The following is a 24,811-nucleotide window of genomic DNA, read 5'->3' on the forward strand; positions in this document are numbered from 1 at the left end:
ATTTGTCCTGTACGTTCAAAATAGTATTGCTCTGAATACATAATCAGTAAAAAAAATTATTGAGCTAAGTATTTGAAATCTAGTATGTATTTTATAGATAGCACATCTCAATTCAGGCAGTTACATTTTGAGCACTCAGTAGGCATATGTGGCTATTGGTTACTAAGCTAAACAGTGAAGCTCTAAACTATAAGGATAATTATTTTTCATTTGATGCTTATAATATATCAAGATGGTACCAGTTCAGATGAGAAGAAATGATTCCCTTTTCTTCTGGCTCTATAAGAACTTCCTCACTAATGCATTTTGGGATCAACTTTTGAAATGTTTGCCAAAGGCAAGAGGAGAAAAGATTGGTTTTAGCACTGAGACTCTGAGAGGAGACTCAGTCTTTTGGGCTAGCCAAGGCACAGAGCCTGGTGGAATTCATGATTGAAACTTAAGACCCAGATTATCCAGATGGAGCCATTTATGGAAAATAGATGTGTGTAGTATGATTATTTATCAAGAGCAGGATAGTGTAATGGAATGAGTTCTAGACTGAGAGTCAGGGGAAGGCACTAGTCCACGCACTGGCCTGGGAGGAGAAAAGTAAACTAAACATTTACCAAGCTGATTACAACACTAGCCACTGTACAACCATATTCTTACCTATTTTTTACAATAAGTCAAAAAGTTAGGTATGTATGTAACCTACTCTAGTTTACAGAAGAAGTTGAACCTAGAGAGGTTGAGTCCTGGTTTATCATGGAGTTCAAATTAAACCTCAGTACTGGCCAGGAATGGTGGCCAAGGCCTATAATCCTAGAACTCTGGGAGGCTGAGGAGGAAGCATTGCTTGGCCAGGCAACTGAGTCTGGGCAACATGGTGGAGACTCTGCCTCTACTAAAGTTTTCAGAACTTGGCCTGGTGCCACGTACCTGTAGTTCTAGCTGCTCAGGAGGCTGAAGCAGGAGGATCACTTGAGTCTAGGAGTTCAGGGTTATATCTGCCACTTCACTTTAGCCTGAGTGACAAAGTAGGACCTTGTTTCTTAAAAAATAAAATAAGAACTTTCTGATTCCAAAGTGGCTGCATTCTTAAAATTATAACCCATATGCATGTCACCTTTTAGGTATCTGTTCTGTTAGTTAGGGTTCAACCAGAGAACCAGAACCGGTCACATATACATATGTAAAACATGCATAGCTGGTAAGTATTTCTGGTAAGTATTTGTTACAGGGAATTGGTTTACACAATTGGAGGGCTGGTTAAGCAGTCTTTGTAAGGATGTTTTCACATCTGATGCTGGAGCTTCATGTCCTCAGAACAGGCGTTTGTGATGGCAATACCATGAACATGCTGGAAACAACAGCAGAAGGTGGTAAAATTCCATGAGGACAAACTAAGCCCCATGCATATGCCTCTGACCTTGGTGATGAAAGTATCCTGTAGATGCTGAGCCCTTTGTCTGGAGCTAAACACATACATCTGCCTTAGGAGTCAAAGAACCTGGAGAAGGATCCAGAAAGTGGAGCAATTGCAGACCCAGCCCCAGCTGCTGCTTCACAGCACTGAGCTGAGTCAGCAGCAACAGTAAAGTGTGTTGAACTACAAAATGGCTGCTGTTCCCTTTGCCCTCAGAGAATCTTCCCTGTGGCCAACCCTGACTGGAAACAGGAGAAAGGAATTCTGGGAAACACAGTTGAGCACATCCAAGTTGACACATTATAAAGCCATTACTTTGGTACTTAAAAAACATTTGTTAAATGAAAGAATACTGTTGGTGCTTCTCTTGGATATTCTGTGGAAGTCAGAACACCTAATTCTGGCTCTGCCTCTTACAAATCAAACAATTTTGAGCAAGTCATTTAATCTTAGAGTTTTGGTTTCTTAATTTGCAAAACTCCAAGAATATCCTTGTTGGCCTATTTAAAACAGTTGCATACTGGGTGGTGCTTGTGGCTCAGTGAGTAGGGCGCCAGCCCCATATGCCGAGGGTGGCGGGTTCAAACCCAGCTCCGGCCAAACTGCAACCAAAAAATAGTCGGGCGTTGTGGCGGGCGCCTGTAGTCCCAGCTGCTCGGGAGGCTGAGGCAAGAGAATCGCGTAAGCCCAAGAGTTAGAGGTTGCTGTGAGCCGTGTGACGCCACGGCACTCTACCCGAGGGTGGTACAGTGAGACTGTCTCTACAAAAAAACAAAAAACAACAACAAAAAAGAAACAGTTGCATGCCAATGTGTGGGGGAAGTCAGGGTCAGTTTGATTTTGTATGTCCCTAACAACCTCCCTCCTGCCCTGATGAGTTTGTCACTTTGATAGATTTTTATTGGGATCAGTTTAGATTATCTGAATAAAAGCACTTTAAACATAAATGTTCAAAAACAACATGCAAAAGCATAAAATGTGATATAGTATTGTATTAAGTATTGTTATTAATAATTCAGCTTCCTAATGTATCACATGGAATTGATATTAATAGTTCCAGACCAATTTACCTTCTAGGTATGACAGGAAGATTAAATTAGATAAAATATGTAGAAGCACTGTCAGCTCTGCAATGGTATACTCTTCAAAGGCAAGACTTAATTCTCATTCAGCACATGGGCACATTTTCACATGTGTTTTAGTTCTGGGCTAAATGCCTTTAGAGGAATGAGTATGTATCTGGAGCCACTGGTAATTCTAGGACTTGAAGCACAGTGGCCATTCCTTGGATGGGAACTGTGGGCAGCAGATGAGGTTTCTGTCTTATAGATTTGGGCTTGCATTTCATAGCAACCAAATTTGCTCAGCAGAATGAAGAAATCCCTGCGAAAGTTTTTGGTAAAGATGGCATAGAGAAAGGGGTTGGCACAGGAGTTGATGGGGTAGAATAGGACCAGGAGAATCTTTGCCTTGGACACAGTGATCAGGGGCACCTTGAGGGAGGCAGAAATGGCAAAGAAAGAAATGGGTGCCATGCAGAGGAAGTCAGTAAAGATGAGCATGGCCATGCGCTTGGCAATCTTGGTGTCACTAGAGGAGGATACGATGTTGGGATTCCTCACTGTGAGGTAGATGTGGGAATAGCAGCCACAGATGACCACAAAGGCCAGGACGTTGAGCACAAGGAGGGACATGACGTATAGCTGTGACAAAGAGCTGTCAATATCCATGGGCAGGCAGATGCTCACTTTCATGTAGCTGCTGATGCCAAAGATGGGCAAGAGGGCAGCTGCAAAAGCAAAGACCCAGCCCATCACCATGACACTGGCAGCATGACGGAGCTGTACCTTGCAGTCCAGCTGCATGGCATGGGTGATGGTGTGCCATCTTTCCAGGGTGATGGCTGTCAATGTGTAGACTGAAAGCTCACTGGCAAAGACAGTGAAAAAGCCAGCAGCATCACAGCCTGCTCCAGTTTGCCAGTCAATGGCATAGTTGTGGTATTGGCTCTTGGTGTGGATATCAACTGATGCTATGAGCAGCAGGTAGATTCCAATGCAGAGATCAGCAAAGGCCAGGTTGCACATAAGGAACCGGGGAACTGTGAGTTTGTATTGGCTGGTAATCAGGATCACCAGCACTATGATGTTCCCAGTGATGGCTAGGATGCTGATAAACCATATCAAGACTCTGAGGATGTTGTACCCCATAATATCTTCGCATGGGTTGAATGCATCTGGCTTAGGGGAGCAGGTCACACCAACCGCTTCATTGCATAAGTCATAGTCAAATTCATTGTACAGCATGTCAAATCCTTTGCCATAACTGGACTCATGGTCTTCTGCTAGAGAGACTCTCTGACCCCTAGCCTGAGTCATATCATCAAATTCTTGCCTTAAAATAGACTTGTTGCAAATTGGATGAAGCTCAGAGCTAGAAACAAACAAACAAACAAAAAGGAAGAGAATCAACATCCTGGATCCAGAATGGCAAATACATCACTCTTTGTGATGGAAGGAATGATGGGATTTCTTTCTGAGATTATTTTTCTTCTAACATTTTGTCTGCCTTTGTGACTAAGCTCAAGGGTTAATGCTGCTTACTGTAAATGAGCATAACAACTTGTGCGTATATTCCTAGAGTTGGATGGCCCACTGGGGAAACCATCTGGCCACAACCTGAATGTGGGGAGGAAGGCGCCTGACACAAGCTAAGCTTTGCTGTTAAGTGCAAATAATTTACAGACCTGTAAATATTTTGATAGTTGCACTATCAACTCTATGCTTTTCCTTCCCCTATCTCCATTCAGCTCTCTCTCAATATGCCCAAGTAGGACAGGACCCTATTTCTGTGCTCTATACTCCAGTCACTGGGAGATTTGGACTGTTCTCTGCCTCAACTGAAAACTCATTTGCTGCTTCTATCTACATCAAGTAGAATGTCAGAACCTGTAGTTGGTTCCCAGCCAGCTCCTGTTCCCTTGGCTCTTTGTTATGCAAGGCTATTGGGAGGCCAGCTAATTTGCCTGAAATGGGGTCCTTCTTTAATATCTCACTCCTCAGGGGCCACAGTAGTCATTAGGCATGTGTCTGCAAGGTAAGCATGGCTCTCTCATATTAAATAGTTTCCTAGTGGGTGCCCAAAAGAGCAAATGCAGATTGCAAAATAGCCTCATTTATTCCAAGATTGTAACTTACCCCTTGGGAAGCCTGGTTCTTCTTGGGCTACTTTCCTGTCTTGCTTTTCCCTTTAAATCCACATGTACAAGAGACCTTGTCAACAGGATAGAGGTACTTACAGATGGATTTGAATGAAGTCCAGATGATAAATATTAAATCCATAGTTATAAATATTCTACCCCAGAGTGTTCTACCAATGTACTGCATGTAGAGACATAGAAGGCAACGGTTCTGTTTTGCAGCAAAGGCTGTGGAATGAAAATGTTGGGAGTCTTTTTGGATGGGAGAAAAAAGTCACACATGCCTCACCAAAGGGAAAATTTACAGCAATATTAAGTGACTGTATCTTTCTCTCCCTTTCCAAAGGGCAAATTCATAACAATGTTAAATGATTGTATCTTTCTCAAACCTTAACATTAACTCAGATGTTAGTGTGGAGGTAAGTATCAAGCCTTTTAGTAAAGCATCACAAGAATGGAGAAGCATGAATCCTATGTACTCAATCTTGATATGAGGACAATTAATGACAATTAAGGTTATGGGGGGGGAAGCAGAAAGAGGGATGGAGGGAGGGGGTGGGGCCTTAGTGTGTGTCACACTTTATGGGGGCAAGACATGATTGCAAGAGGGACTTTACCTAACAATTGCAATCAGTGTAACTGGCTTATTGTACCCTCAATGAACCCCCAACAATAAAAAAAAAAAAAAAAAGAGAAAAAAAAATTGTGCATACGCCTGAGCGACAGTGAGACCCCGAGATTCGTGAAAAAAATGGAAAAACCCAGCCGGGCGCCGTGGCGAGCGCCTGTAATCCCAGCGGCTTCCGGAGGCTGAGCAGCGGGGTGCCCGCAGCCCGAGTCTGAGGTTGTGGTGAGCTACCACGCCCACTGCACTCTGCTCAGGGGCATAGGGTGGGACCCTGTCTCAACAAAAAAAAAAAAAAAAAAAAAAAAATGTTCATACAAAGACTGTTGGCTGGAGAGTGAAGGAAGTGGAGGAGGTAAAGACTTTGATGTTAAAAGATGAGTTTTGCCAAATGTTCCCACATACACAGGCTGAACCTTTCCCGATCAACCTCAGGGAGAGGGGGCTGCTGCCCTCTCCTCCCTTCTCTCAGTTTTGGTAGACAAATTGTATTGCCAGGAACTCATTTTCTCTTGGCTGGAGAGATTCCTTTGTTGTTGGAGAGTACATAATTTTTTTGTATTAGAGACTAGTATGGCTTTTCAAATTAGTGACAGGTTGTACCAAGGAGGAAGAGAACGTATATGTAATTAAAAATGAATGGAACCAGAGCCCAGAAAATCTCTTGGTTTAGTCAGAAATCTTCTAAGGAAGGTAAGGTAAGATCTTTAACGGGCATAGAGGGGACAAGATGGTCATTCTGTGGTCCAGAGTCTAACTCCTGACTCCTAAATCTATTGGATTAGCTGCAGCCCAATTCTAGGAACAGAAAGGAGCCTGGTACTTGTTGACTGCAGTTTGGTCCATTAAGCTGAGATCTGACTTAACCATCTAGACAGTTTTCACATCCTGGAGCTTATGGTTGGCTTCTGTGGAGCTCCTTAATGTTGACACTATTACTGACATATTTCAAATACATTGCCTCCCCATTCTGGAAGAGAAGAGTCTCAATGCTATGGGGTGGTGAGAAGGGTAAATAACGGATGCCTCTGAGATGAGAACAGAAGCACAGTGGACACTGAGGAAAATACAGTCTTGCCTCTGCCTTAGCAAATCCCAAGTATCACAGGAGTTGAGAATTCAGTTTAGTGTCACTTTAGAAAGTGACATTCTTGGATCTGATCAATTAATGAACAGATACTTAGAAGGCGACATAGTAGAGTGTCCTTGAGTCTGAGCTTTGGAGACAACAGACCAGAGCGTTTGGATTTGAATTTGGTTTGTGCTGATCAAGCTATTTGGTATCTCTGAGTCTCAGTTTCTGCCTTGAGAAGGGAATAATAATGAATTACCTTTGTGAGAATTCGATGAGATAAAGGTATAAAAGCATTACCGTGCTTGGCAGTGATTACTCAGCCAAGGTCAGCAATGTGGAGACAAATGATGTTGATTACTGATTGAGTTCTTGTTGGGGTCCAGGCCCTGTGTGGGTAAGTATATGTCACAGTGCATCAATTTAAAATCTAGTTGTGAAGAAATGGCCTAAATATAAGAAAGATCAAAGAATGAAACGAGAGGACATTACACAAGCTAAGTACAGAACTATGAAAAGGAAATATTTGGTTGACAAATGAGGGGTGTGATTGACACAGCCTTTGGCAGAAGTCTGGGAGGACCACTGGGGGAAACCTCACAGTCACAAAGGGCTCACAATTACACTTTGGGCATTATTTGCAAATGAAGACCAGAAGAACAATTTCATTATACAACTTTAAAGTTGAATCCTATCATTAAACTATTCCTACGATGGTATACAATGAAATGATACTATTTGAGGGACAAATTCAGAGATGATTTCTGAATAGAATAATTATTTTGTATTATTTGTGTAAAGCTGCTACTTGTAAAAATCACTCATTGCAAAAGAAAACACCTATCACAATTATTGATACTCCAGTTGGTATGTCATGGAAGAAGCACATCCTTTCCCTACTGTACCCTAACAGACCCAGGTTTGATAGCAGGGACTAGAGGGGATGAGAGATGAGTGGTCTGGAGGGATCAGGGAGGGCCTCATGTCTTGGGACAATGTGAGGCAGACCTGGAGAATTCTGGCTGGGAGAACCCTAAGGCTACATCTGAAATGCTCAGAGTTGGCAAGACCAGAGGAGCCTGAGCCACACAGTGAGATGATGACTTCCTATGGAGTGTTGGCATTGGGCCAGCCAGCACATGCAAGGTGCTCTTACAGGGACCGTAACATCCTTTAAGATTCTCCATAGGGGTATTCGGTTCCAGGGACTTGGCAGTGAATTGGTATATTTCTTGCTGAGGCTATAAAAATTCTTGTCTGGAATATAAAAGAGGCAGGCCTCTGCCTCAGCCCAGGACCTTAAGTATTCTGGTGTCAGGAAGAAATTCCATGGCTTCATGCTAATCTTTGAGGAGTGCCCAATTCTGGGTAGTTTCTCTACGTGCTAATTCTGCAAAGCAGCCTTGTTTTTTTCCTGTAAATCCTTCAAATGGGTCTTAGTATAGACTCCTAGTTACTTTGGAAATATTTTAGGGTGTGTACTGTTTTGTTGCCTTTTTTTATGTTATGCTTTTGAGCAAGAGATATGTCCACAGGGGCAGATCAATCTATGTTAAAGGTAGAATAATAGAAGCAACTTTTAAAATGGTGAAATAATGTCACCAGAAAGCTATATTAGTTCTAGGCTATTGTACAAAGGTCGTGAAAAGGTGTCATTTGGGTACAGTCTGACTGTAGATATCCTTTTCTGACCTGCTCTCCTGGTTTCGGATACAGGTTGTATGAGTGAGTTCAAGGGAGGGTAAGAACTTTGTGGACTCCTGGTATTCAGCAACTTCTTACCTTGCAGTGTCTGGACCATGTGCATTCTCTCCAGCCATTCTCTCTTCACTCTTTCCAGATCCTGTCTATGATTAACCTCAATGTTTTAACCAGTGACCTACTGGGACTTGGCTCTGTTTAGATTGTCCTCTTTAAATCTGGGCTTCTTTAAGCTGACACTTCCTTGAAAGCCAAAACAAAGACATGTCTCAATCTTTGTCCTCCCTGTAAAGTGGTACGATCTGAAGTGGATTAGAGAGGCTTAAAGTGGTTGGGACATGCTGCAGATATGTGCCTCAGTCTCTGGCCTGGCATTTATGCCTCTCTCCTCCAAAGTCAAAGTAGGTGGTAGTAGATTAGGGCAGAGTTTGGGATATGAAGGATAAACCCCATAGGGGTACAAAGGAAAGAAGGAATAGATAGCAAGCACCAACTATGAGTCATATTTTTGGTGTTTTTCATGTTTTCTCATTTAGTATTTGGTAGATATTCCACTATGCGGGTAGCCCTCCCCTGTGGGCCCATTTTCAGAAATGGTCCAACCATCCCCCAATCTCCACAAAACTGAAGTTCTGATTCAGAATGTGCATATCGACCACAGTCAGGGACTTTTTTCTACAAGTAGATTTTCTTCACATCATAGATATGAAGTGGTGGACTCAGTTCTACATTGGGGAATTGCCCAAGCAGGGCTCAAGGGATGGGCAGAAGTAAACTCACATTTGCCGTCTCCAGTTTGCAAAGGCACAGCAGTGGCTGGGATAGGTGAGGCTGGCCTCCATGAGGGCAGCAAGCTTTTCCAGACTGGGAAGCTTTTTTAAGTTGTAAGTCGACCTGGCCCTCAGTTTCTTAAGATTTTCTAAGCCATAGCTAGGCAGGGAATGGATCCTTGTTCTTGAAATATCTCTATAAAGAGAGAAGGTAAATATAGTATGATTACTATGAACCTGAAGTTTTCTGTTCTCAGTTAACCAGGCAAAATAGCAGGCGTTCTAGTGGCAGTCTTACATGGATGAGGAGGAAAACTCCAATTAATTCAATGCACCTGAATCAGATGACTATTTGGCTAATAGGACATTTGATTTGATAACACTCCTGGCCCTTGTGTTCCTGATAGGAGGAGTTAGATAATAGGTCACCCTCATTCCTGGACAGCCTGGCTGATTGGGACTTCACTGTTGCTGGTAGAATTAGTCATTTAATTCTATCTGGACTCATTAATTTCTACAGGACTCAGGGGTTGAGACCATTTGCCCTTACCATAGGACAAGCTATAGAAATATTTCTGATGAGCTGATGAGGAATCTGTGGTCAAATTTCAGAAAAGGGTAAGAAGAAAATACACCCTAAGGAGAAAAAGTGTCTGGCAGGCAGTAGAGGAGGCTCCAGTATGAAGTCCAAGTGGTAATATAGAGTGGTGGTTATGACCTGTGTCTGCACATGTACCCTGCCCCCACCATCTACTGGAATTAAGACGTTGATCAAGTATATCACTTCTCTTTCTCTCAGTTTCCCCAGATATAAAATGAGAAGATAAAACTCATATTGACCTCAGGGGGTGGCTGTGAAAATTAAATGAATTAAACTACAGAAAGAACTTCATGGCCAACGAACAGCACGTCATGACTGGCAGCTATTATTAGTAAACATCACACACGTAGAGGCAGTTGTTCATTCCGGGAAAGTCTCTGCCTGGGTGAACCAGCAGAGATCCAACAGGAGCCAGCACAAAGGCCATTTTAGCCAGTTCTCTGTCCCTGTCGGGTTCTAAGTCCCATCCTTTCTGGCAGAAACACTAGAGATGGATGCTTTTCTGGCAGCTGCAACCCTGAAAACCAAGACCAGCTGGTGAGAATGAGATTTAAATGGCACCAGCTCAGACCTGTTGGGGCCAGCAGTGTGGTCAGGAGTGGGTGCTTCGATGGGGTTGGTGGCAAGTGATGATCAGGATGAGCTCATTTCAGCACCCTTGGGGACTTGGAAGTGCTTGAGGAAGAAGGATCTTCAATGCTGGCATTCCCTGTAAGTCAAAGCAGTAGGCACTCAGAGCAGTGTAACTTGGGGGTGTGAATTATATTTGCTACCCCATATGTTCTGACAATCTGGTGAAAATTACATTCTGAAAGTCTTGTTTTCATTCTGTCATTCTCTTGCTTAAAATTTATAATGGCTTCCTATTGTCCAGTGAAGCGCATTCCAACTGGTGCCCTGCTTGTCACGTCCCTTTCCCAACCAAACTGATGCTGGTGTTTGTACTTGACATCACTATTTCCTCCTCTCACGGTCCAGCGTTTCTCCCCACCTTCTAGCAAAATCATGCTCACTAAGGCCAAGCCTTGCTGCTAACAGTCTTGATCTCTCAATCATGTTGCATGGGGGAAAACACTCCTTCTTTCTGAGATCCTTTTTCTCTGCATCATATTCTCTTGAATTTCTTCTGATGTCTCCTTTGACTTCTGATTATTTTTTTTGTTTTACTTCTGTTTTTTAAATATTGGCATTCTCCAGAATTAGATCCTTTTTGACTGTACATAATCTCTTGTTAATCTTACCTACTCCCTTAGTTTCAGATACTAGGCACATATTGGGTTTCCAAACATATATCCCCATTCACACTTTACTCCTGAACCTCACGCTCCTTCTCTTTCTCAGGCAGCAGCTGAATCTCCGTGACTCCAGCTTTTATTGGACAGATCTGCTGAGAATCCGACTTCTACCAGTTGGCCCAGTTCCTAGGCAGTACGGCAGCTTCCTCACTTGCTCCTAAAGTCCTAGGCTTGGTAGAGGTTGCCTATTGTCGGTAATCTCTGGATTGTTGAAGTCCTGTTTGATATTTAGGCAGATCTACATTTTCAGAACTAACGATTACCTTTATTTAGTTCATACATGTTTATATTACACTTTTTGCTTTGTTAGATGCCAAATTTGATCAGATTTGTGAATACTATTCAAATCTTTTGTATACTTATCAATGTTTTGGTCATTTGTTCTATCACTGCTGAGAGAAGTACATAGAAATCACTATGATTTTGGATGTTTATACATCTAGTTTTGTCAATTTTTACCTTATATGTTTTTGATTACTTCTTATTTTGCAGCTTCATTTGTTAATTACTCTTTTCCCCCTCCCATCTTTTTAAAAATTACAGAAAATTATGGTGGTACACACATTTCAGTTACACAGTTTGCTTTGCTCATTTTAAGTCAATATTATCAGTGTGCCCTTCACCCAGAATATATGCATTGTCCCAGTTCAGTTGGGCCCATATGCCTTTAGAATTTTCATAACTTCTTGGTAACTTTCTTGGTATCTAGTAGTACTTGTCTCTTGACTTTTTGGAAATTTCCTCATATTTGCTGGTTCCTCTCTGACTTCAACTGCTAATTCAGTGCCTGGACTTCTTTTCTCTATCTCCACTTACTTTGTAGGTGAGCTCATTCAGACTTATGATTTAGATACCATTTATATGGTGATGGATTTAAAAATTTTATTTCTGATAGGTTCTTTCTCTTGAACTCCAGACTCTTCTTCAACTATCTCCTTGTAATATGCACTTAGATGTCTAGTAGACAGGTCAACCTTTGGATATTAAATGTTGACTTCCTGATCTTTTCTGAGAACCTGTAGCTTTCCCTTTTGTTCATACAAAAGTTGTGAAATTATCCTTGATTTCTCCAAACTCTCACAGAAAGTTCTTGGCTTTACATACCACTTATATCTGGAATCTAACTACTTCTCATAACATCAAACACTTCCTGTGGGGTAAAAATTCTGGTGTCCCACGGTATCTTTTCTTGTTCCACCCTTGCATTATGATTTTTTGGATTTGGGGTCCCTGGAGATAAAAGTCTGGTCCATGAACCCTCGTCTTTGTGGTAAAACTTCACTCTCTGCTGCTAAACGTCCCAGCCTGCTCTCCATTTATACTTCCTGTTGTTCCAAAGCTTCCCAACTTTCTTCTCTGCCACAGGAGATCTTTCTGGTTTCTCTCTTTTGACCAGTTCTGCTATCAACACTCACTCTGTTTTCTGTGATCAAATTCTCATTTTCTTGGGTATTTGGATTCTTCTTTGTTTTCTCAAATGTGGAAGAAAGCAAAGATGAGACCTAGTTTTCTGTTTTTTTAAAAAACGGTTCAAGGATCCTTATAAGGAATGAGATAAAAGCATTAAAAAATGTCCTTCAGGGAGAAGTTAAACAATTAAACCATTACCTGTCATGAACATTTTTCATATTTTTCAAGGCAAGCAATATAAAACAGAGGACTATTTTTTCTTAATTATGCATACCGTCTTGAGTTTAGAATGTTTTTAAACATTACATTAATTGAAAATTTCCAAAGAGGAACAAATTTTTACATGCTATGGAATACCATTCTATTATCTCATTTACTCTGTGGTGGATCAAAGATGTCTGCAAATTCTTTGACATTGTTCTTATCAAGGGCCCATTTGTCCTACATTTGAATCTTAGCCATAGTTGCACCAGGCATAGGATGAAAGGAACAACTTGGAAGTGGATCCCTCGCACCCAGCCACCTGAGCTGACATGGCATGGATTAGAGACAGGCCATCTAAATTTGTGATACACAGAATTGTGAGCAAATGGAATGGTTGCTTTAAGCCACTAAGTTTTAATGCAGCAATAGAAAACCAAAACAGACTCCAGTGAGGTCTCTGTGACTTCATCACTGCCATAATTTTTAACATTTATGGTAGCAATTTTTCCTTGAAAGCCAGTTAGGGTGCAATAGCATTATATTCTGTATACTTTCTGCCTTTCTTAGCACTTACTATCTTTTGCTTTATGCACTAGCTATTTGTATTTATATTTTGTCTTTCCTTAAAGGTAGAAAGTCCTACCATTCTCAGCACTGCCTTTAATATAGTAAGTACTCCGAAAATTATTACTTTGTTTGAAGATATACTGGCGAGTGACATTGGAGAAGAACTGGGAAAGGGAATAGATAGATAGATCACCCCAGCCAACTGTGATCTCCAGAGTCCCGTCTCTTGTGTTATCTTTATAGCTTCATGTTATTTTTATCATGTATGTTTGTTTGTCTTCTCCACCAGATTTTGGAAGGCCTGAGAGCAGGGATTGTTATAACACTTTTGTGATCTAGATCATATCTGGCACAGGGCTGGGCTCATGAAAACTATTCAATAAGTAGTTGTCTGATTAGCAGACATGCTTCAGTATTGTCAAAAATGAGAAGCTGGAGCAAGTCTTACAGGTAAGAGAGATGAAAAGCAGACTGAGAAATCCAGAGGCTTGGATTTAAAGTGAGCTCAGCAAAATGGTGCTTCTGCAGCAGGAAATTATATGTAACTGAGGGTATCAAAGTTACCAAGGAAGGCAGCAACCTTGGGCAAAGTTTATAAGGAGGTAGACATGCATCAGGGAATAAGCAGGATGATGTGTTGGGGGGACTGACTCGAATGCAATTCAGTATTTAGATGTTAGATTGGGAATGTCCTTGAGAAACTTCAGTGCCTTTCTGTCCGCCCTGCGTTCTGGACCCAGCTTGTTATCTTGGATTCCTTCTTATCACAGCTACAAAATATTTCTGCTGCTGCCATGTGCGCAGGTGCTTTGCTCCTGTGAGACTAAGGCCTCTTGTCAGTGTCCTGCGATCCAGAGCTTCTGTTGGTGGATGTTGAAGGAAGATGTGTTTAGTGGGAGAAAGAGGAACAGTCACTTAAAGTTTGGCAAAGCAAATTCTTTCACTAACGTGGGACCAGGATGATAGGGAAATAAAAATCTTTGTAAATGTTTTCACTTAAAGCTCACTGGCTAGAGTGACCATGTATACAACCCATCAAGTCTTCCATATTTTGGACTGAGAGAAAAATAAGGTTTCTCTGGTATCTCCATGAATTAAGGAAAATCCATAGAAATTTATATTAGTAGGGACAAAGATAAGTAGCACTTATTCAGTGTGGTTTGAGACTTAACTACATTAGTATTCTGATGTTTGCTCTGTTCCTCTAAAGTAGCCACATGCACAAACACATGGTCTATTCCCTGGTCATGATCCTTCCACATGGCCTGGAAATCTGATGTTTGATTTTAATCCCCTTTTTAAAACACTCCTCACTTTTAGGATGAAAATAACACAAAAACCCATTATCAGTTATTCATATCTTCGTGGAAGTTGGTGATGGTTAATTTTAGGTGTCAGCTTCTCTGGATTAAGAGATATGATATCCAGGTAGCTGAGTAAGCATTATTTGGGGGTATCTGAGGGTATTTCCAGAAGAGACTGGCATTTGAATCAGTGGGCTGAGAAAGGATGATCCACCCTCACCCAATGTGTATCATCCAATCAGCTAAGGCCCGGATAGAACAAAAAGGCAGACTCTCCTAAGGCTAGGACTCTTTTCTTCTCCTGCCTTCAGACATCAGAACTCCATTTTCCGGCCTTTGGACTCAAAGACTTGCAGTGTCCACCGAGATTCTCAGGCCTTCAACCTCAGAGTGAGAGTTATACCATTGCTCTCCTGTTCTCAGACCTTTGGGCATGGACTAAGAGTTCCATCAGTGGCTTTCAGGCTTCTAAGGCCTTGGGACTCAGGCTGAGCTATGCTGTGGCTCCTGTAATTTTCCAGCTTGCAGACAACCTATCATTGGATTTCTTGACCTCACAGTTGCATGAGCCAGTTTCCCTAATAAATCCCCTCTCATCTCTCTCCCTATATCCTATTGGTTCTGTTTCTGGAGAACCCTGACTGCTACACTGATTCTTGGATAAAAGATGGACTCAGAGAGAGGCCTGGAACACAAATCATGACATAGTGTGGAGTATTTAGAATAAATGTTCTAGGCAACCGTAGTTTGAAGAATAAAAGGAACCATGAGATGGGGTCAGCACTTTAGCCTTGAAAGCCAGGCAAAAGAGTTTAGAATTTACATGAGCAGAAGAATGACCTATTGAAAGTCATATTTTTGTAAGGTTAGTCTTCAGAACCCTGAGACTAGCATGTAGTAGGTGCTTAATAGCAATACTTGTTGATGAATTGGAGAAAGGATCAAAGGTAGTAAGGAAACAAAGAGGCTGTTGTAGAAATTCAGGCCTAGGATGACAGAGACTCTGTCCTCCTACATAGTTATTTTGCCTGTCGAAAGACATTGTGTCACATGACAAGGATTTATTGGGCATCTGCTCTGTGTTACTATGACCTCCTGGGAAGATTTCTGCAGTGCTTATTTTCCTGGGCAGTAATGTTTATCCCTCTATCAGACATTCATTAGGGCAGATACTGTGTTTGGTTTTTATATCTCTCTACTTCTTATGCCTAGCTGGTGTCCGGCATATACACAGTAGGTGTTCAGTCACCATCTACTAAGTGTGTGTCACCTAAGCCTTGGTCTTCTCAATGAGTATCCATTTATCCTTTTATTCTTGCCCTTGTCACTGGAGCTGGTGAGCTGGACAAAGGGAAAATAGTAGGTATAGGCTGCTGTCTTTAATCCTTGTCTTTCTGGGCTGTCTGGTCCAATGACTATGGTCTTTTTAAAATATCACTGTGGTTAACATTTCAACACATGCTATATTTGGGCAGTGAGTGGTTTTAAGAATTAAAATTCCCCAAAGTGCCAATAGAAACACCATGGGATGATGGCTAGCACTAACGAGATTTAGTAATCTTAAATTGTTTCAATATTGCTAGGATTCTCAGTTTTGAGAGACAGAGTGGCAAGAGAGACAGCAGTTGGTGATATGACGCTGAGTCAGGAGAGGCAGGAGTTAAATAGTGCTCCATGCCCCATTTAATAAAGTGTGTTATAGCTGGTGCCACAAATTTGATTTGAACAATTTCTATTTTTCCCAGCAAAGATGTTATTATAGGTCAATCATTTCCATAAGTGAGAGCACATTTCTGGTGTATACTACACTGACAGATGGCTAGAAGACCTCTCTTTCATGATCCCAGGCGGGATAAAAAGGCAATTTACTATCTATAGGACTGTGGGTACACTGGTAATGGAAGAGAATCATTCTTATACAAATAACGCAGTGTTTGAATCTGAACTATCAAATGAATCTGAGCTATAGCCAAATCAATTTGATAAACCATCAGAATATGATTGTACTGGCCCCAGCCTGCAAAGGCAATGTGTTAAATTTTCCCCACAGGACACTGTTTCCCAAGAAAACAGCAATTGCTTGATTGCTTAAAAAAAAAAAAAAAAAAAACCAACTTAAGTGAGTTCTGAATATTAGGTGAAAATTCAGATGGCTTCTGATGTTCAAGGTCAAGACTCATAAGAGGGAAATGAGGATTCTGGATTGCTACTCTGAAATCTGATGAAGCTTGTCTGGGTGTTGCTGGCTTTCTCTGCAGTGGAGCAGCTCTTATTTGCACTGTCAGCTGTTCTGAGGCTCCATGTTCTTCACTCAACTGTAGAAAGTTTGCCTTTTGGAAAGGAGCTGTCATCTAAGGAATGCATTCCCTTACAATCCATTTCCTATATTTGGTGGAAACAAAAGCGTGAGCCTGTGGGGCAGAAAGATCCACCACAACTTGTGGAGGAGATATTTTAGGTCTGGACAGTGAGTCTTCAGATGCTCTATGGACCAGCAGCATCAGCTTCACTGGAGAAATTCTTAGAGATACAAGTTCTCAGGTCCCAAACCTGAAGGTGGGTATTAATAGTCTAAGGTTTTGCAATCCCTCCAAGTGATTTTGATGCACAAATTTAAAACCGCATCTTGAGGTCAGTTTTAGGATCGCTCTGAGCTGGGGTGGCAAATAGCTGGGTTCTACTCTAAAAGTTGCCTTTGGCTGACTTACATAAGGTTTGGCTTTTCCCTGGAAACAACTGGTATCCAAATGACTGTTGGTGCAGAGCATTAGCCCTTTGCCTTAATTCAGTACAACTCTGAAGGACCGTCCTAACTCCAGAGCTCCCTGTGGGATCTGCTGAGCCTTCTTTGCAAGTGCATCGAGGCTTGACTTCCCTCTGTACCTGATTCTGCTTCCATCAAGCTTTCCCCAGGTATTCTGAGAACATTCTCCATTAAGTCCCCTGCATCTTATTTTTTGGTGTGGAGGGAGTCTGGTCCAAGGCACAATCATAGCCTTGGCACAGGCACCATATCCCTTGGGGTGAGCAGTGTACACCACAGTCCCACTCCTAACTCATAGCACCTGAGGTGGGCCGGTCTTCTTTTGCACAAGCATGTTTCAGGCCAGGCCTTAGCTGGGTTGGAGCTTGATGCTTTAAGTTGTAGAAGTGGGAATGAGATAGGCCACTCATCTTCTTGCATTTTAAGTGAGCAGGTGGGGAGACTTGAAGAACATCTCTGGATTAACCTGAAAGCCCCAGAAAAGGAGGCTTGATGTTAAGGTGATCAATTCTCATGCCTGTAATGGAGGAGAAGGAAACTAGTAATTATAGGCTGGGCTTTCAGCCAGTATCTTGTATTGAGATGAAGAGATGTGGGAATATATTACCACTCTCTACTCTTTTAAGTCATGGGAAGTGCTTTATAATTCCATTGGATTTTCTGTAAATTTTATTCACTTAATTCTGACTCTGGTAAAAGGGATAAAACAATAGCTTGTAACTTGAGGACCCTGCAGAACTGCTTCTGATGCTTCCACCGAGCCTCTCCTCTGGCCCTGCATTCTGGGGCATGTGAGTTTTGTGCTCTCTGTTAAACATGTTTAAGAGAAATGTTGTGCAGTGCCCCAGCCTGGAACCTGCCTGCTCAACTTCAGGAGATGTTCTTCTGTGCCATGTTTACATAACATTGACTTGTGTTTTTAGGTTGAGAGGCTGGTATTAATAATTAATTTCCCCTCCATTTCAGTTTGCAACCCATTGCCAAGGCCTTATTGAATGACTTTTAGACATTTGACTATACTTACTTATGGCAACATGATGTGGTGAGAACACATGGAATATGAGGTGGAGACCCAGTTCTGGTCTAACAGCTGTTGAGTGATCTTTCTTTAACAATTCACTACCCTCTTCTTTCCCTGGGTTCCTCAGTTGGATAATGAATGAGATGGGGGTCTCATCCATCTTAACCATTCTCAGGAGCAGACCGTGGGTTAATGTGCTATGGATTCAATATTGTATCTGCTACAGATCACATATGGAAATACACCCTTTGACTGATACATTCTGCCATGAACAGATAAAAGTGCCTATTTGGGAACATTCAAAACTCTTGAGCCATGTAGCTAAGTGAAGTTGACAAATTGTTATCATGGGGATCAAAGATAGCAAAGATACTTTGTCAAAGGTCATTTGTCTCCCTAGTGGTCCAAGAACAGGGACCACTAACTAGGCATCACAAGTTCTAGGCACTTTGTATGTGTGCAGCACTCTCCATCTTTTAGAATTATAGGTGTTCTTCATAGCACCTATCGTGACCTCATACTAAGTTCTGTATTACTGTCTGTACCCCTAGAGCCCTCTACCCACATGAGAATAGAAGCTTTCTGTAAGGAAGAACATTCTTTTTTGTTCCCTGCACTTTACACAGGGCTGGTGCTTAAAATCTAAACTATTTAAATGAGAGAAATTTTTTTGTTTTTCTTGTTATGCCACTCTGAATTTTTTTTATTTTCTTATTTCAAATTAATACACATGTATTTTTAAACTTCAAACAATATTAAAAAGAGGTATTACTATTTTGCCATTTTTTTAAGGCACTGAAACTGAGGCTTGGGGAGGTAAAGGAACTAATTTTAAGCCAGGGATTCTGGTTCTGGCACTTTGGCCTTACTCATGCCATTATTGCCTCTGTTTGTGTAGGTTACCTATCTTAAGACAGGTATTCTGTAATGATCTTTGAGTTTGGTCAGAATGACAAATATATCATAAAGCATACATTTCTTTCTAAAAAGAGAAGAGTCCAATGTATGGGTAACAACACACCTATTATCAGTCATAAACAGTCCTGGAGTTCCCATTCTACCAGTGTCTAAGTCTATGGATATATAGGTTCCAGCCTAAAGGAGAATATAAGGTATTTGGTGAGAAGAAAAGTGATGTTGATAGATAGTTAATAGGTAGGTAGATAGTCCATGCTGATTGCTAAATAAGAGGCTCAGGTGAATGGCTTCCAAAGGCAGGTCACCTAAGTTTCGCTTGGTAAAGCTTTAGATTTAGTTACATATTTATTTCTTTGCTCACCATCCCTTCTTATATCCCATGCCTTCCTTCTGGTTTTCTTTCTTCTTCCTGAAGTAAATTCTCTAGTAAACATAGTAGATCTTATTCAGAGCCCATAAAAACACATTTTTTTTTGTTTTTTTGCAGTTTTTGGCTGGGGTCAGGTTTGAACCCATATACCACCTCTGGCATATTGGCTGGCACCCTATTCCTTTGGGCCACAGACACCTCCCTAAAAACACATTTTTAAAAGTCTTTGGTAACTGTGATTCAGATTACCCCTTTCCTCCAAAGACTATGAGAGCCACAGGAAGAAGTCACTGGTATCTGAGATTGTCAGAGAGGCCTCAGGAGTTTGGACTTAGAATGATGTTGATGGAAGAGGCGGAGTAGATAGGAGAGAAAAGGGCCAAAGTCACTTGGTAGAGGGAAAGATGGGAGTGGAGAAGAGACAACAGTCCTGTGGATATAGAGCTATGAGGCACTGGTTGTATCCCTAGGATTTTGGCAAGATGATCCCAAAATAATGTGCCTGTGTGTCTTGTTCGGTTGAAGGAGACTCTTGGGTATCGAGGGTGAGGGAGGAGAACTGTCCTTTCCCTTCCAGGGAAGAGACAAGTAGCAGAGTGGTTATGAGTCTGTATCATGGGTCAAATCAGTTCTCTGTCATAATGCTCACGTTATCTTAAGTGAATTAATTAACCCCTCCAGAGAAGCCTGTTTACCCTTTTCTAAATTGGGAATAACAGCTCCTGCCATAGAGAGTTGTTACAAGTATTAAACAAGAAAACTCATGTTAATTTCTCCAAATTCTGTCTGACCATTCAGTAAGTGCTCATTACATGTCATTATTACTGTTGCTATGTTATGGAAAGTTAGACTATGAATCACCCTTAAATTATTTCTATAAATCTTTGTAGATGACATGAACAAAAATCAGCCTTGACTGCCAGCCTATCTTGGAAATGTCTGAGGTGGAAAGAGTTGACTTCCAACTTACACAAACTGAGGTCTGATACACAGAAAAGGGGGATGCTACTCACAGAACAACTGGTCCAGAGGCTCCTTGGAAAACATCATTAGGCATTTCTTCCAAATTATTGTTATCGCTTAGATTCCTAGGGATGAAGATGAGGAAAAAAGGAAAACAGAAAGCCAGATAAATATTACTGTTGTAAGAGCCATTTTCATTCAAATGCCCTGGAAGACTAGTCAGGACTACTTACAGCTCATCTAGTTGAGTTCCATTGAATGCACAGTTGTGTATTTCTTGAATCCCATTCTTATTCAGCCGTCTGAAATAAAAGGCCCATTAAAAAACCAATAATGTCAGATGCAAACAATACACAGGTTTCATAATTGAAAGAGCTGGGCAAGGTCAGACAGTGCAGGTTAGTGGTGTAAAGAAAGCGCCACCCTTAAAGCTCGGACAGCATTGGGAGGGAGACTGATTTATCACTGTATAACCTTTTGTAACTTTTAAAGTTTGTATGATGTGCATGTATTACCTATTCAAAAGAATAGATGAAATTTAATTTCGAAAAGACATTCTTAGGCAGAGTAGCCTGGATTCTGTAAACTCCTGTATAAGGTCTTTGTATACATGAGTAAGAAGCCACAGAGAGAGGAGGCAGATCTTACCCATCCTTAAGGACAGGAATTGTACAATTATTGACAAGTATTTAAAAGACAGAGAAAGAACATTTTGTGTCACCTTTCTCTAAGGCCTTAAGCCTTTCACCCATGCTCACCCACAGCACCAGCCAGCCTGGCTGTCATCAAAAGTGATCTAATTAAGTTGTCAGACAACCTGAATATCTCCTGAGACCCAGGGGCACCTGGTTATTGGAGGTTTGTGGAGGTGGCTCTGGGTTAAACCAGAAAAGAAGAGAAATCAATTATAGAGGCTGTGGCAGGGTAATGTGGTGTGAATGGGTAAGGGAAAAGTCTCTAAGGCAGGTGGGGATGGGATTAGAACAGACATCTTCATTGTGCTAAGAAGGTCAGTGAGCAGGGTTGCCTTGACAGGGGACCTCAAGGATGCAATGGGCCTATAGTTCTGCCTTGTTTTGCTCCTAAGTGGATCTGAAAACAAAAATAGATATCCAAGGTCAGGAGAGCTTAGCACAAAGAGCCTCTGATCATCTGCTCTTATTTTGCTATCAGGGTCTTTTTCCTGTCAGGCTCTATAGGATTATAATAATACTGTTCAAAAAGCAGACCCAGAGAAGCTCCTATGCATTCAGGAATTTATTTCCTGGCCTTCAAGTGATTAGCCAGAAAACACTTGAAATGACACGAGAATTACTGTGGTTTTTTTCCCTCCTTTTAAAAGCAAATTAGCTACAAACTTCAGAAAGGAGCAAGGTAATCCTTTCAAATATTTTTTAACAAATTGGTGGCTATGTACCCCCATCCTGCTCAGCCCTCCTACCCAAGGGAAACCCCCTCTCAGGGACTTCCAGACTCCTTATATATTTGTCAGCCTAGTCTAGGATAGTGAGAGTTGGTAGGGCAGCTGCCTCTAACATGTGGGATGTGGATCTCTGGGGGACTTTGGGTCAAACATAGGGTTTAGCAGACTTTTTCTATAAAAGTTCAAACAGTAAAGTTAGAGTTTATGGGCCAAGAGGCAAAATCAAGGATATTATCTAGGTACTTATAAGACAATTTACACAAACTTTTTATTGACAAAATTTAAAATATAATAATTGAGTAAAACTTTTTTGTAACATAAGTCTAATATTAAAAATTACAGAATTTTGAGGGTGATATTGTTTTGCTTGATTTAGGCTTAAAGTTGTTATTTCCTATCTTAGCTCGTGAGCAGGATTTGGAATTTGGGCTGTATGTAATTGGCTGACCCTTAAATTAACACAAATGGTGTGCAATCTAGATGGCTTCACCTAATTTTTCTATAGACTAGATAGTTGATATTTCCTGCATATATGTGTCTTGCAAACATTTAAAAGAATTGTGTTCAAACTAGCCCTTTGTCTTTATGGATTTTCTCAATCAACAGATACTATTATGTGGGAAGGGGATTTGTTTCTTTTTTGATGTTAACATAGCTCAGCACACACAAAAAACCAAATCATTTCTAGAAGCAATTCAACAAGAAGATATAAAATCCTAAATATATATGCAACCAAATATAAGAACACCCAGATTCCTAAAGAAAATTCTACTATAGCTGAGAGATAACTGCTAGGATTATAACTGACAGAACTAGACAGATCAAGTAGAAACATTGGACTTAAATGGGGCTCTAAAAAAATGGGTCTAACAGACATTTATAGAACATTTTACCCTATACCAACAAATATATTCTCCTCATAAGCACATGGAACATTCTCCAAGATTGATCATATGTTAGGCCAAAAAACATGTCTCAACAAGTTCAAAAAAATAGAAATCATACCATGTCTTTTCTTAGATCATAGTGGAATGAAACTAGAAATCCTACTCAAATCTACACAAAGTCATGGAAATTGAATAATCTGATGCTGAACAATTATTTGGTCAATAATAAAATTAAGATGGAAATCAAAAGATTCCTTGAACAATAAGCTATGAAAATCTTATAGGATTCAGCAAAAGTAATCCTAAGGAGAAAATTCATAGCTTAAAATCCCTACATGAAAAAGACAGAAAGATCAGAAATTAATAATCTAAATACACAGCTCAAGGGTCTAGAAAAGACCAAACCAAATCCAGCAGAAGAAAAAAAATAACTAAGATCACAGCAGAAATAAATGAAATGGAAAACAAAAAACAATAAAGGATCAATGAAACAAAAGGTTGGTTCTATGAAAATATAAATAAAAGTGATAGATCTCTTGCTAGATTAACCAGAAATAGAAGAGAAAGAACTCAAATAGCTCAATCAGAAATTAAAAGAGGAGATATTACAACTAACACTACAGACATACCAAATATCTTCAAATCCTATGAAAATCGCTATGCACATAAACTCGAAAACATACAGGAAGTGGAAAAATTCTTGGAAACACACAAGCCCTCAAACTTCTGAACAGACTAACAATGATGCAGTAATAAAAACATGTTCCAAAAAAAGCCCTGGAACAGGTGGATTCACAGCTGAATTTTATCAGACCTACAAAGAACTGTTACCTATAGTGCAGAATTCTCCCCAACTCATTCTATGAAGCCAGTATCATCTTGATACCAAAGGCTGCAAAGAACACAGCGACAAAAGCAAAACTACAGATCAATATTCCTTATGAATGTAGGTACAAAAATCTTCAAGAAAATACTAGCAAACTGAATTCAACTGCACATAAAAAAATAATAATCCACCATGAACAGTAGGCTTAATCCCAGTGATGCAAGGATGGTTCAACATATGTAATTCATCATATAAACAAGCAAAAATAATGACCATATGATCCTCTGAATAGATGCAGAAAAAGCATTTGAAAGAATCCAACACCCTTTTGTGATAAAAAACCCTCAACAACTAGTAGACATAGAAGGACCATATCGCAAAATTATAAAAGCCATATATGACAAATACACAGCCAGTATCATACTGAATGGGGAAAAGTGAGAAGCATTCTCACTAAGTGCTGGAACAAGAGAAGAGTGCCCATTGTCACCATTTCTATTCAACACAGTGCTAGAAGTCTTAGCTAGGGCAATCAGGCAAGAGAAACAAATACAGGGTATCCAAATTGGGAAAGTAGGAAGTCAAACTACAGCTTTTTGTTATGATCTTTTATCTAGAAAACCCCCAAGACTCCATTGAGAGACTCCTGGAATTGATAAATAAATTCAACAAAGTTGGAGGTTGATCACTAGCATTCCTATACACCAATAATAGTCAAGCTGAGAGTCAAATAAAAGACTCAGTAGATTTCAAAATAGCTACAAAGAAAGTGAAATACTTAAGAATATATTTAAGAATATGAAAAGATCCCTACAAAGAAAAGTACAAAACACTGAGGCAAGAAATGGCAGATGACACAAATGGAAAAATATACTATGTTCATGGATCAGTAGAATCAGTACTGTTAAAATGTCCATACTACCAAAAGTGATTTATAGATTCAATACAATCGCCATCAAAATACCAATGACATATTTTATAGATCTAGAAAAAATAATTCTACTCTGTTTAGAATCCCCAAAGACGCTGAATAGCAAAAGCAATCTGGAGGCAACTCATTGCCAGACTTTAAACTATATTACAAGGCCAGAGTAACCAAAACAGCATAGCACTGGCCCAAAAATAGAAACATAGACCAATGGAACAGAACAGAGAAACCAGGCATAAAATCAGCCAAATATAGCCAACTGATCTTTGATAAAGCAGACAACAATATACACTGGTAAAAAGAAGCCCATTCAATCAATGGTGCTGGGGAATTGGACAGCCACATGTAGAAGAATGAAGCAGGATCTGTATCTCTCACCACTCAGAAAAGTCAATTCAAGATGGATAAAAGATTTGAAAGTGTAAGGCATGAAGCCATAAGAATTTTAGAAGAAAATATAGGAAAAACTATTTTGGATATCAGCCTAGGCAAAGAAAAGATGAAAAAAACCCCCATGACAATCACAGCAACAACAAAAATATTTAATAAATGGGG

At 40.5% G+C, this 24,811-nt stretch overlaps 1 protein-coding gene across 1 annotated transcript in view; it reads right to left on the bottom strand.

Moving 5' to 3' along the window:
* Positions 1-2,606: 2,606 nt before the first annotated feature.
* The window catches only part of FSHR (follicle stimulating hormone receptor), a 33,862-nt gene continuing 11,657 nt past the window's right edge, over positions 2,607-24,811 (bottom strand). The window contains 5 exon segments of the mRNA XM_053589331.1: positions 2,607-2,627; positions 2,629-3,841; positions 8,786-8,971; positions 20,243-20,317; positions 20,426-20,494. Coding sequence (XP_053445306.1) covers positions 2,607-2,627; positions 2,629-3,841; positions 8,786-8,971; positions 20,243-20,317; positions 20,426-20,494 — 1,564 coding nt within the window.

The sequence above is a fragment of the Nycticebus coucang genome, chromosome 4 (genome assembly GCF_027406575.1).
Source record: "Nycticebus coucang isolate mNycCou1 chromosome 4, mNycCou1.pri, whole genome shotgun sequence".
In the NCBI taxonomy this organism is placed as follows: Eukaryota; Metazoa; Chordata; class Mammalia; order Primates; family Lorisidae; genus Nycticebus; species Nycticebus coucang.